General features: G+C 40.3%; 1 protein-coding gene across 2 annotated transcripts in view; it reads right to left on the bottom strand.

Moving 5' to 3' along the window:
• Window positions 1–482: 482 nt before the first annotated feature.
• The window catches only part of LOC110510863 (zinc finger protein 239-like), a 57,719-nt gene continuing 44,938 nt past the window's right edge, over window positions 483–13,263 (bottom strand). For both annotated transcript variants that reach the window (XM_036973153.1, XM_036973152.1), the window contains one exon: window positions 483–3,277. In XM_036973153.1, the coding sequence (XP_036829048.1) occupies window positions 3,226–3,277 (52 nt within the window). In that variant the 3' untranslated portion in view covers window positions 483–3,225. The remainder of the gene's footprint in view (window positions 3,278–13,263) is intronic.

The raw sequence follows: 13,263 nt of genomic DNA on the forward strand, positions 1-13,263 counted from the left end.
AAAAAAAACTGAAAGACTAATGAGCATTCTAAGGAAAAGCTTGTTTTATTCCATTCTTTGTAAACAATATAATTTGAACCCCCAAAACATTGTCAGTTGGTTGCATAAATAATTAAGATTACTAAATGTTACATGAAATGTAAATATGATGACATATAAAAACATAATGTTAACATGTATTGGTAATAATTCACTTAATTAATGGTGAGGAATGGAATTATTAAACATTTATATTTTTTCAGGATGAAAGTTTGAAATATGAATAATATTTATATTATATATTATATTAATAAAATATGAGTAGGTGATTTGAGTCATACTTCTTCAGTAGTGGAATAAAGACAACTAGAATGTTGAAAATAAATATTGGAGTGATGTCACTAGATGATGTCAATGGTGCAATTCAACTACTACTCAAAGCTTTGTCTATTTCCCGAAGGTTGTAAGGCTTCAGTTAATAAAGAAGTAGACAAAGTCTCAGATTCTGCAATAGCTCGGTCCTTTATTCAGAGAGCGCTCTGTCTTCAAAGTGAGAACACAATCTTTTTATAGCTCCCACACACAAATGAACTCACATCAGTAGAAACTCCACCTCTCTTTAGGTGGGCTGTATTTTTCCAAAGTTCACATACATTGTTTATCACACTTCTGCAACATGTTTCATCATCTTCTGCAAGCCTAGCCATTTCTAACAGTTTTTCTCCTCCATAGGGTGGGGAGGCCTCTTTCCAGTTATTAGTTTCACCGTTATCACAAGTCGACAGTTCAGTTGTCCTTGAATGTCTCAACTATACGCTGCTCATATTGCGAAATAGTAGCACAATGGCCTAGTCTTAAAAAGTCTAGTCACACACATTATTGGATTATGACTCTAACACATTTCATACAATTATATGGTTTCAGGGTGGAATACTTTAGTCATTATCTTAAACATACAAATGATTATATCAAGTGATGTAGGATTGTTCATAAAAATTGTTCGTAGACCCATTTTTTTATATACTGCATCCATGTGTATAGGCTGCAAGTACGTTGAATTAAGTTGTTTTCAAGTCGTTGAAACAAGGACCTGAAAAATACATATTTTCAACCAAAACCGAACGTAGATTGGACCTCGGGCATAGTCTTCATGTCTTTTCAATGTCATTTTGCTAGGTGGGAGAGCCCAATGTCAAAACAGTTTTAACGTGTCCTAATCAATAACCAATATGCAGAAACAGTTTGTGATATATTGACAACATCAGTATGAAAATGTACTATCGACACAAACACAATAGTAATCATATTACTTTAAAAAAAATGTCAACGAGCACCTTCTAAACTGCACCAAAAACACTGTTTAAACAACTGGCAATAAATCACTGATAATGATTAGGGGGGGAAATCAGGTTGCACATGCGGTTGAAACTAACACAACTAAAAAACACATGGGAGATATCTTTTACCTCACTGGTTAGACAACAACCTGTAGGAGACAGTCAGCTACACTTTGGAGTGATGCATTTAAATGTAGGGGTCCCCAAAACTAAGATAAACGCAACACTTATTTGTCATCATTCATATCGATATGAAATCAATGGCGCGAGAGGGGGAGATGAGGTTGCACGTACGTTTAGAACAGTTTAAAAAAACACATGGAATCTGGGAATGAAGTGTACATCACTGGACAATTAGTAGAAAACAGCTCGCTACAGTTTGAAGTGGTGCATTTTGATTTAAGTGGGTTGCCAATGTAAGTGTCACGCTTTATTTGACAATCACTCTTTGTTAATGACATTAAATAGGACTCTTTCAATTCAGAGCCTGGAGTTTTCCCCTGATGAGGCTAATATCACGCTGAAATCAATAGAAAAGGGGGCAAACGTTTAGGGTTCTACATTGTGACATCATTAATTAAAATACTCCTACTACAATGTTAAACATTCTACATTGTGACATCATTAATTAAAATACTCATACTACAATGTTAAAACTCCAGGCTCTACATTGTGACATCATTAATTAAAATACTCATACTACAATGTTAAACATTCTACATTGTGATATTATTTCATTTAAAAAAACGACTTCATGTATGAATTTTCTGATGTTTAATCAGAGATCTTTTATCAGAGTATCTCTTGTCACATTGATCACAGCTATGACACTTCTCTCCTGTGTGTGTTCTCTGGTGTGACTTTAAACATCCTGATGAAACAAAACGCTTTCCACAGTCAGAGCAGTGATAAGGTTTCTCTCCTGTGTGTGTTCTCTGGTGTATAGTACAACAGCTAGATGTAACAAAACTCTTCCCACATTGATCACAGCTATAAGGCTTGTCTCCTGTGTGTGTTCTCTGGTGTCTTTTCAGGCTGCCCGATGTAACGAAACTCATGCCACAATGATTACAGCTATAAGGCTTCTCTCCTGTGTGTGTTGTCTGGTGTACTTTTAAATGTCCTGTCGAAACAAAACTCTTTCCGCAGTCAGAGCAGTGGTAAGGTTTCTCTCCTGTGTGTGTTCTCTGGTGTATATTACGACTATTAGATGTAACAAATCTCTTCCCACATTGATCACAGCTATAAGGTTTCTCTCCTGTATGGATTCTCTGATGTACTATCAGGCCACCTGAGTAACTAAAATTCTTCCCACATTGATCACACCTATAAGGTTTATCTCCTGTGTGTGTTCTCTGGTGTAATGTTAAATGTCCTGACAAACCAAAACACTTCCCACAGTCAGCGCAGCTATAAGGTTTCTCTCCTGTATGGATTCTTTGATGTATTTTAAGGGTTGCTAAAGATGTGCACCTCTTCCCACAATGAGAGCAGCTATGAGATTTCTCTCCAGTGTGTATTCTCAAGTGTGATATCAGTGTGTTTGAGTGAGCAAAACTCTGCCCACATTGATGACAGCTATAAGGCTTCTCTCCTGTGTGTGTTCTCTGATGTGATTGTAAATATCCTGAGACAGCAAAACTTTCCACAGTCAGAGCAGTGGTAAGGTTTCTCTCCTGTGTGTTTTCTCTGGTGTATAGTCAGCTGGCTAGATGTAATAAAACTCTTCCCACATTGATAACAGCTATTCGTTTTCTCTCCAGTGTGAATTCTCTGGTGTACTTTTAGTGAATCTAATCTTGAGTAACTCTTCCCACAGTTAGAGCAGTGGTGAGGTTTCTTCCCTCTGGGTCTCTGCTGGTGTTTGAGCCGTTCTGATGTGGACAGACTCTTCTCTGCCTCGTCAGCTTCATGATGTTGTTGAGGCTCCCCAGAGGATCCACAGTAGTCCCGTCTCTCTCCTGTGTGAACAACAAAGTCAGACAGATGGTTAAAGACCCACAACAGTAGAAATCTACAGTTTATTTTGGCTAAAAGGTGATGCCCATGATGTTGAACAACAACTTACAACTCTAATGAATGTTTAAATGCTTTTATAAACTTATTTGAAAATAGAATAATAAAATAATATAATCAAGTGAGCAACAACAGCCATATTCTGTCTTGTTTTTTTAATATTAGTAGTAAAGTGGATGATTCTACGCTATAAATAAGTTATTAAAGTTGCTGAAACCCTAAGCAGTGTGCCAGACGACTCTCAATATAGGCCCCTCCAACATAGGCCGCTTTCTTGTGATTACAAAAATTGCAGCATTAAGATCTGCGTTGCTATTGAAGAATTCACCATGGGGGAAATCTCAGGGGAGTTCTCATAGGCTGCCAGCAAAAATAGCCTCCATTTCCAGGTTGCTTATGAGTCCATTTCACACTACTTTTGAATTACAATTGTAAGGTTCATTTGAAAGTCCTGCTTAGTGTAATGTTTGTGTCATCGTCGCAAATCAATTGCTTTATACTTAAAAAACAACAACACTTGCTCTTAGGCTGGTAGCAAAAAGCTAACCAATGTCAATGAGCGTTAGCATTTAAGCTAACAACCACTATCACAACTTAAAAAGCACTTGCTCTTTGGCTAGCTTTGCTACCAGCCAATGTCAATGAGCGTTATAGCATTCAAGCTAACAACCACTATCACAACTTAAAAAGCACTTGCTCTTTGGCTAGCTTTGCTACCAGCCTATGTCAATGAGCGTTAGCATTCAAGCTAACAACCACTATCACAACTTAAAAAGCACTTGCTCTTTGGCTAGCTTTGCTACCAGCCTATGTCAATGAGCGTTATAGCATTCAAGCTAACAACCACTATCACAACTTAAAAAGCACTTGCTCTTTGGCTAGCTTTGCTACCAGCCTAAGTCAATGAGCGTTATAGCATTCAAGCTAACAACCGCTACATCCAAAATACATATTTTGCCACTATCACAACTTCAAAAAGGCACTTGCACATCTGAGCTGATCTTTTGTTTCAATGGAGAAAATAATAATAATAATAATAATAATAATAATAAATAATAATAATAATAATAATAATAATAATAATAATAATAAATAATAATAATAATAATAATAATAATAATAATAATAATAAATAATAATAATAATAATAATAATAATAATAATAATAATAATAATAAATACTAATAATAATAATAATAATAATAATAATAATAATAATAATAAATACTAATAATAATAATAATAATAAATAATAATAATAATAATAATAATAATAATAATAATAATAATAATAATAAATAATAATAATAATAATAATAATAATAATAATAATAATAATAATAAATACTAATAATAATAATAATAATAAATAATAATAATAATAATAATAATAATAATAATAATAATAATAATTAATAATAATAATAATAATAATAATAATAATAATAATAATAATAATAAACTCCCACACTGCTCTTTATTAAGCTTTAGGTATCGGCCTCAGTGGAAAAACATGAGAGAAAATAAGAAACATTAGAAAGATACTGAGCAGCTCATAGACAGAAGCTACATGGCAGACCAATCCGAACTCATCTCTCGGCATGTCCAGCCCATCAATTATCTCAGCCAATCGTGGCTAGAGGAGGGAAGGTTCCTGTCTTTTTCCGTTGGCTAAACCAACTAGGCTCGTAGTTTAACAATTGTATTGGTATTTACAGATGGCATACCAGTTTGTTATTAAGGCACATGAACGTACACATGTCCCCCCCCCCCACAAAAAAAAAAATTGTTCAAAGGCCTCTCCTGTGACTCAATGCTGAGCATGACCTCCGTGTTGCTCTGTCATAACCGGAGTCCGGAATAGACAAGCTTGTTGAAAACTTCAACCTGTGTGTGGTTTGATCAGTTTATTCCAGTTCAGAATAATACGAATAGTTATTGTATTTTAACAGAAACAGTTCCTACATAGACTTTTTTTTTTCCAACAATACTTTCCACAGTAAGATGTACGGTCGGCCTGATCATTTTTCATCTGTTACTGTTACTTAGGGTTGCACTATCAAAAACTGAGCCCGCGTGTGTGTGTGTGTGTGTGTTCTGTTCTACATCTGTGTGATGTGATCAATCAGTTTATTCCAGTTCAGAATGGAAATGATTTATTGTATTTGTACAGCAACAGGTCCAACCTAGACAGATATGTAAGGTAGAGGTGAGAGGGTTTTTAAAGAATAAACATGATTAGTCTTTTTATGGGTATTTAATTTCATTGTTATCTGTTTTTGTTTATATTACATTTGTTTTAGGCATAAGGGCAATGAAATCAACCAATATTTTACACATAGTTGCATATTTTAATAAGCTTGGGTCCCAGGAAAACACAGATTTTTTTTTAAATTTGGGTCCCAGGTTGAAAAAGGGTTTAAGAACCCCTGGTGTAAAAAAGGGTGGGCACAGTCAGACAGGATGGACTTCCCACAGTCATGACCAACTGGTACAAACACTTCTTTAACCGTACGGCCCTTTGAACACCGGGAAGAGGAGGACGTAGGCTAGTCTGATCTGGAACTGCTATCATTGTCCTTGGTTGTCATGGGGATGATGATTGTGAGGTTGATGGTGGTGAAGACTTTGCTGATGATGATTTTGGCATGTTTACGTTTCGTCACCATCTAAACAAATAATAGTCGTCTTGGACTGGCCGACCAAGAGGTCAAGAGGTCAAGGCCCTGGACCGAGGTAAGGTTGCCGTCTCCCTGGGAATTCAACACCTAGGTCCATGAACTGATTTGTCACATAAATGCATACATTCTTATATTGCCCTTCATACATCAGCTGATATCTCAAAGTGCTGTACAGAAACCCAGCCTAAAACCCCAAACAGCAAGCAATGCAGGTGTAGAAGCACGGTGGCTAGGCTTTAGCACCCCTTAGACAAAGCGAGTGCAACAACATCGGTGGGTTAGTTACTGGGTTGGTAACTCGTATTTCTGATGAAGTTCTGGATTCACACGTGTTAGGAGATGAGATAGAACTGGGATCGGAACCGGAACCAAAAGCTCCACCCTCTCCAAGTTACAGGCCAGTCTATGGGCCAAATGTCCGAAATTGTAAATATGCGGAAATCATAGCCCTGGAACTAAAATGGGAGCAGTGGAAAGGCTTCACACCTAAATGTTTTATTTCATGTGATTTCAGGTGCTTAACTGGTTATAACTCTTTCCACATTGAGAAAATTAGTAAGGCTTGTCTCCTGTGTGTGTCCTCTCATGTTTTTTCTGGTTCCCTAACCCCCTAAAACTCTTGCCACAGTGGGAGCATTGGTAGGGCTTCTCTCCTGTGTGTATTCTCTTATGCTCTTTTAGGCTCACAAACACAGTAAAACTCTTTCCACACTGGGAACATTGGAAAGGCTTTTCTCCTGTGTGTGTCCTCTCGTGAACTTTTAGGTTACCTATCTGGGTAAAACCCTTTCCACAATGGGAACAATGGAAAGGCTTCTCTCCTGTGTGTATTCTCTCATGTTGCTTTAAGGTTCCTAACCACCTAAAACTCCTTCCACAGTGGGAACAGGTGTACGGCTTATCTCCAGAATGTATTCTCTCATGTTTCTTCAGGTTCCCTAAATGGGTAAAATTCTTTCCACACAGGGAGCAGTGGAAAGGCTTTTCTCCGGTGTGTTTCGTCTTATGCTCTTTAAGGTTTCGTGACGTGGTAAAAGCCTTTCCACACTGAGAGCAATGGTGGGGTTTCTCCCCTGTGTGTGTCCTTTCATGTTCCTTCAGGTTCTCTAACTGAGTAAAATTCTTTACACAATAGGAACACTGGTAAGGCTTCACTCCAGAATGTATTCTCTCATGCTTTTTCAGGTTCCCTAACCGGTTAAAACCCTTTCCACACTGGGAGCATTGGAAGGGCATTTCTCCTGTGTGTGTCCTCTCATGCTTTTTAAAATCCTGTGAACATGAAAATATTTTTTCACACTGAAAGCATTGAAAAGGATTTTCTCCTTTGTGTGTCCTCTCATGCTGTTTTAGGTTCTGTAACTTGGTAAAATGCTTTCCACACTGGGAGCAGTGGTGTCGTCTGGCTGGATTTGGCATCTCTGGGTCTGGTTCCCCTGATGGACTCTTCCTGTTGTGAGAGTGTGGTCTTTCTCCTGTCAAAGACAACAGATGATTTAGTTAAATACTAAACAGAGACCTGAATGAAACCTCCACATGATAAAACTGTCTTCCTATGAGGTTTAATCCAGACAAGATCCAATAATCAATAACCTGAGGTCAGGTTTCAGAAAATGGCCATAATTTTCAAAAACACTTATGAGGAGGCAGTTGTATGGAACCATCACACATCATCACTTTAATACATAGGCGATTCCACACCGGTCCCATCCTACAGAACGACATCCAGAACAGTCAGCTGAGAGAATCCCCGGAGCTCAGCCAGAGAGCTATGCTGAGATATATAACACACAGGTCCCATCCAACAGAACGACATCCAGAACAGTCAGCTGAGAGAATCCCAGGAGCTCAGCCAGAGAGCTATGCTGAGATATACAACACACAGGTCCCATCCAACAGAACAACATCCGGAGATCCAGAACAGTCAGCTGAGAGAATCCCCGGAGCTCAGCCAGAGAGCTATGCTGAGATATACAACACACAGGTCCCATCCAACAGAACAACATCCGGAGATCCAGAACAGTCAGCTGAGAATCCCAGGAGCTCAGCCAGAGAGCTATGCTGAGATACAGTGCCTTGCATCTTCATGATGCTCTCTGCGCTTTTGACGAACCTCTGAGACTATCACAGTGCAGGTGCATTTATACGGAGACTTGATTACACACAGGTGGATTGTATTTATCATCATTAGTCATTTAGGTCAACATTGGATCATTCAGAGATCCTCACTGAACGTCTGGAGAGAGTTTGCTGCACTGAAAGTAAAGGGGCTGAATAATTTTGCACACCCAATTTTTCAGTTTTTGATTTGTTAAAAAAGTTTGAAATATCCAATAAATGTCGTTCCACTTCATGATTGTGTCCCACGTGTTGTTGATTCTTCACAAAAAAATACAGTTTTATATCTTTATGTTTGAAGCCTGAAATGTGGCAAAAGGTCGCAAAGTTCAAGGGGGCCGAATACTTTCGCAAGGCACTGTATACTACAACACACAGGGCCTGTAAACCCTGCAGCATCAGAACATAACCAGACACCTCCTGAACATCATCTGGAATCGAGTTAATCATTTAGTTGGATTCGTTTAGTTGGATTAGTTTTGTTTGATTCATTTAGTTGGATTCATTTAGTTGGATTCGTTTAGTTGGATTCATTTAGTTGGATTCATTTAGTTGGATTCATTTCGTTCGAATCATTTCGTTCGATTCGATTAGTTGGATTAATTTAGTTGGATTCATTTACCTATTATCACACCGATCTCGACAAACCATTTCTGTATGGACCTGGATTTGTGCACTGGGGGGCATGTTCATGCTGAAACAGGAAAGGGCCTTCCCATAACTGTTGCCACAAAGATGGAAGCACAGAATCGCCTAGATAAGATAAGGGGCCTAGCCCGAACCATGAAAAACAGCCCGAGACCATTATTCCTCCTCCACCAAACTTTACAGTTGGCACTATGCATTGGGGCAGGTAACGTTCTCCTGGAATCCGCCAAACCCAGAATCTTCCGTCGGACTTCCAGATGGTGTAGCGTGATTCATCACTCCAGAGAAGGTGTTTCCACTGCCCCAGCGTCCAATGGTGACGAGCTTTACACTACTCCAGCCGACGCTTGGCATTAAGCATGGTGATCTTAGGCTTGTGTGTGGCTTCTCAGCCATGGAAACCCATTTCATGAAGCTTCCAGAGGCAGTTTGGAACTCGGTAGTGAGTGTTGCAACCAAGGACAGACGATTTTAACGCGCTAAGCGCTTCAGCACTTGGCGGTCCCGTTTTGTGAGCTTGTGTGTCCTACCACCTTGCGGCCAAGCCGTTGTTGATCCTAAACGTTTCCACTTCACAATAACAAAACTTACAGTTGACCGGGGCAGCTCTAGCAGGGCAGAAATTTGACAAACTGAATTGAGCCACGCTCTTCAGTAAGGCCATTCTACTGCCATTGGTTGTTTATGGAGATTGCATGGCTGTGTGCTTGATTTCATACACCTGTCAGCAACGGGTGTAGCTGAAATAGCTGAATCCACTCATTTGAAGGGGTGTCCACATACTTTTGCATATATAGTGTAATTTCAATGCACTTTTATGATTCAAGAGAAGAGCCTTCAACTATAAGGTGCTTTTTTTTTATAGCTCTCCTAGCTTTGCAGTTGAGGAACTGAAGCAAGCCCAATTATCATTTTTTGTTTGGAACACAGCCCTGCTTCCCCACCAACACACAATTACTGTTGTTGTTGCCACAATCCAAAAAACATTCCATTATAAATCGGAATCTGGGTCAGGTGGGCGTCATTTGAATGCTTATTAAATTGCCAAAATGGATAAGCTATAGACTACGATTTTACAGTGTTAGGCACTTCAGACAAACAGATTGTCATTTTTCTTCACACTACAAGAAACATAGGCTCATTCTGTTCAGGACAACACAGGGTGCGTTTACAGACATATTCAATCTCTCCCTATACCAGTCTGTTGTCCCCACATGCTTCAAGATGGCCACCATTGTTCCTGTACCCAAGAAAGCCCAAGGTAACTGAACTAAATGACAATCGCCCCGTAGCACTCACTTCTGTCATCATGAAGTGCTTTGAGAGACTAGTCAAGGAGCATATCACCTCCACCTTACCTGACACCCTACCTGACACCCTACTTGACACCCTAGACCATAGAGTCCATAGACGATGCAATCGCCATCACACTGCCCTATCCCATCTAGACCAGAGGAATACCTATGTACGAATGCTGTTCATTGACTACAGCTCAGCATTCAACACCATAGTACCCTCCAAACTCATCATTAAGCTCGAGTCCCTGGGTCTTGACCCCGTCCTCTGCAACTGGGTCCTGGACTTCCTGACGGGCCACCCCCAGGTGGTGAAGGTAGGAAACAACATCTCCATCAACACTGGGTGCGTTCCCAGCCCCCTCATGTACTCCCTTGTTCACCCACGACTGAGTGGCCATGCACGCCTCCAACTCAATCATCAAGTTTGCAGACGACACAACAGTGGTAGGCTTGATGACCAACAATGACGAGACTGCCTACAGTAGAGGTTGACGGCCGATTAATTAGGGCCGATTTCAAGTTTTCATAACAATCGGAAATCGGTATTTTTGGATTTGGCTGTTTTTTTTTTTTTACATCTTTATTTAACTAGGCAAGTCAGTTAAGAACACATTATTATTTTCAATGACAGCCTAGGAACAGTGGGTTAACTGCCTTTTTCAGGGGCAGAACGACAGATTTTTACCTTGTCAGCTCGGTGATTCAATCTTGCAACCTTACGGTTAACTAGTCCAATGCTCTAACCACCTGCCTCACATTGCACACCACGAGGAGCCTGCCTGTTACGTGAATGCAGTAAGAAGCCAAGGTAAGCTGCTAGCTAGCATTAAACTTATCTTATAAAAAACAATCAATCAATCAATCATAATCACTAGTTAACTACACATGGTTGATGATATTACTAGTTTATCTAGCGTGACCTGATATAATCGATGCGGTGCGCATTCGCAAAAAAGTACTGTCGTTGCTCCAACGTGTACCTAACCATAACCATCAAGGGTCAGGGTATATGCAATAGTTTGGGCTGCCTGGCTCGTTGCGAACTGTGTGAAGACTATTTCTTCCTAACAAAGACAGCCAACTTCGCCAAACCGGGGATAATTTAACAAAAGCGCATTTGGGAAAAAAGCACAATCGTTGCACGACTGTCCCTAAACATAAACACCAACGCCTTTCTTAAAATCAATACAAAGAAGTATATATTTTTAAACCTGCATATTTAGCTAGAAGCAATCCAGGTTAGCAGGCAATATTAACCAGGTGAAATTGTGTCACTTCTCTTGCGTTCATTGCACGCAGAGTCAAGGGTAGATGCAACAGTTTGGGCCGCCTGGCTCGTGGCGAACTCATTTGTCAGAATTTTACGTAACTATGACATAACATTGAAGGTTGTTACAATGTAACAGGAATATTTAGACTGAGGGATGCCCCCCGTCAGATAATACGGAACGGTTCCATATTTAACTGAAAGAATAAACGTTTCGACCATATTAATGATCTAAGGCTGGTATTTCTGTGTGTTGTCATGTTATGACTAAGTCTACGATTTGATAGAGCAGACTGACTGAGCGGTGGTAGGCAGCAGCAGGCTCGTATTTCTGTGTGCTATCATGTTATGACTAAGTCTACGATTTGATAGAGCAGTCTGCCTGAGAGATGGTAGGCAGCAGCAGGCTCGTATTTCTGTGTGTTATCATGTTATGACTAAGTCTACGATTTGATAGAGCAGTCTGACTGAGAGATGGTAGGCAGCAGCAGGCTCGTATTTCTGTGTGTTATCATGTTATGACTAAGTCTACGATTTGATAGAGCAGTCTGCCTGAGAGATGGTAGGCAGCAGCAGGCTCGTATTTCTGTGTGTTGTCATGTTATGACTAAGTCTACGACTTGATAGAGCAGTCTGCCTGAGAGATGGTAGGCAGCAGCAGGCTCGTATTTCTGTGTGTTATCATGTTATGACTAAGTCTACGATTTGATAGAGCAGTCTGACTGAGAGATGGTAGGCAGCAGCAGGCTCGTATTTCTGTGTGTTGTCATGTTATGACTAAGTCTACGATTTGATAGAGCAGTCTGACTGAGAGATGGTAGGCAGCAGCAGGCTCGTATTTCTGTGTGTTGTCATGTTATGACTAAGTCTACGATTTGATAGAGCAGTCTGACTGAGAGATGGTAGGCAGCAGCAGGCTCGTATTTCTGTGTGTTGTCATGTTATGACTAAGTCTACGATTTGATAGAGCAGTCTGACTGAGAGATGGTAGGCAGCAGCAGGCTCGTATTTCTGTGTGTTGTCATGTTATGACTAAGTCTACGATTTGATAGAGCAGTCTGACTGAGCGGTGGTAGGCAGCAGCAGGCTCGTATTTCTGTGTGTTGTCATGTTATGACTAAGTCTACGATTTGATAGAGCAGTCTGACTGAGAGATGGTAGGCAGCAGCAGGCTCGTATTTCTGTGTGTTGTCATGTTATAACTAAGTCTACGATTTGATAGAGCAGTCTGACTGAGAGATGGTAGGCAGCAGCAGGCTCGTAAGCATTCAATCAAACAGCGCTTTCGTGCGTTTTGCCAGCTTATGACTTCAAGCCTATCAACTCCCGAGATTAGGCTGGTGTAACTGATGTGAAATGGCTAGCTAGTTAGCGGGGTGCACGCTAATAGCGTTTCAAACGTCACTCGCTCTGAGACTTGGAGTAGTTGTTACCCTTCCTCTGCAAGGGCCGCGGCTTTTGTGGAGCGATGGGTAATGCTGCTTCAAGGGTGGCTGTTGTCGATGTGTTCCTGGTTCAACTGCACCGTCCACAACCACAGGGTTCTCCAGAGGGTGGTGCGGTCTACACAACGCATCACTGGGGGCAAACTACCTGCCCTCCAGGACACCTTCAACAACCGATGTCACAGGAAGGCAAAAAAAGATAATCAAGGACAACAACCACCCGAGCCACTGCCTGTTCACCCCTCTATCATCCAGAAGGCGAGATCAGGACAGGTGCATCAAAGCTGGGGCAGAGAGACTGAAAAACAGCTTCTATCACAAGGCCATCAGACTGTTAAACAGCCATCACTACCATTGAGTGGCTGCTGCCAACACACTGACTCAACTCCAGCCACTTTAATAATGGGAATTGATGGGAATTGATGTAAAATATATCACTAGCCACTTTAAACAATGCTACTTAATATAATGTTT

Source organism: Oncorhynchus mykiss, unplaced genomic scaffold (genome assembly GCF_013265735.2).
Source record: "Oncorhynchus mykiss isolate Arlee unplaced genomic scaffold, USDA_OmykA_1.1 un_scaffold_223, whole genome shotgun sequence".
In the NCBI taxonomy this organism is placed as follows: Eukaryota; Metazoa; Chordata; class Actinopteri; order Salmoniformes; family Salmonidae; genus Oncorhynchus; species Oncorhynchus mykiss.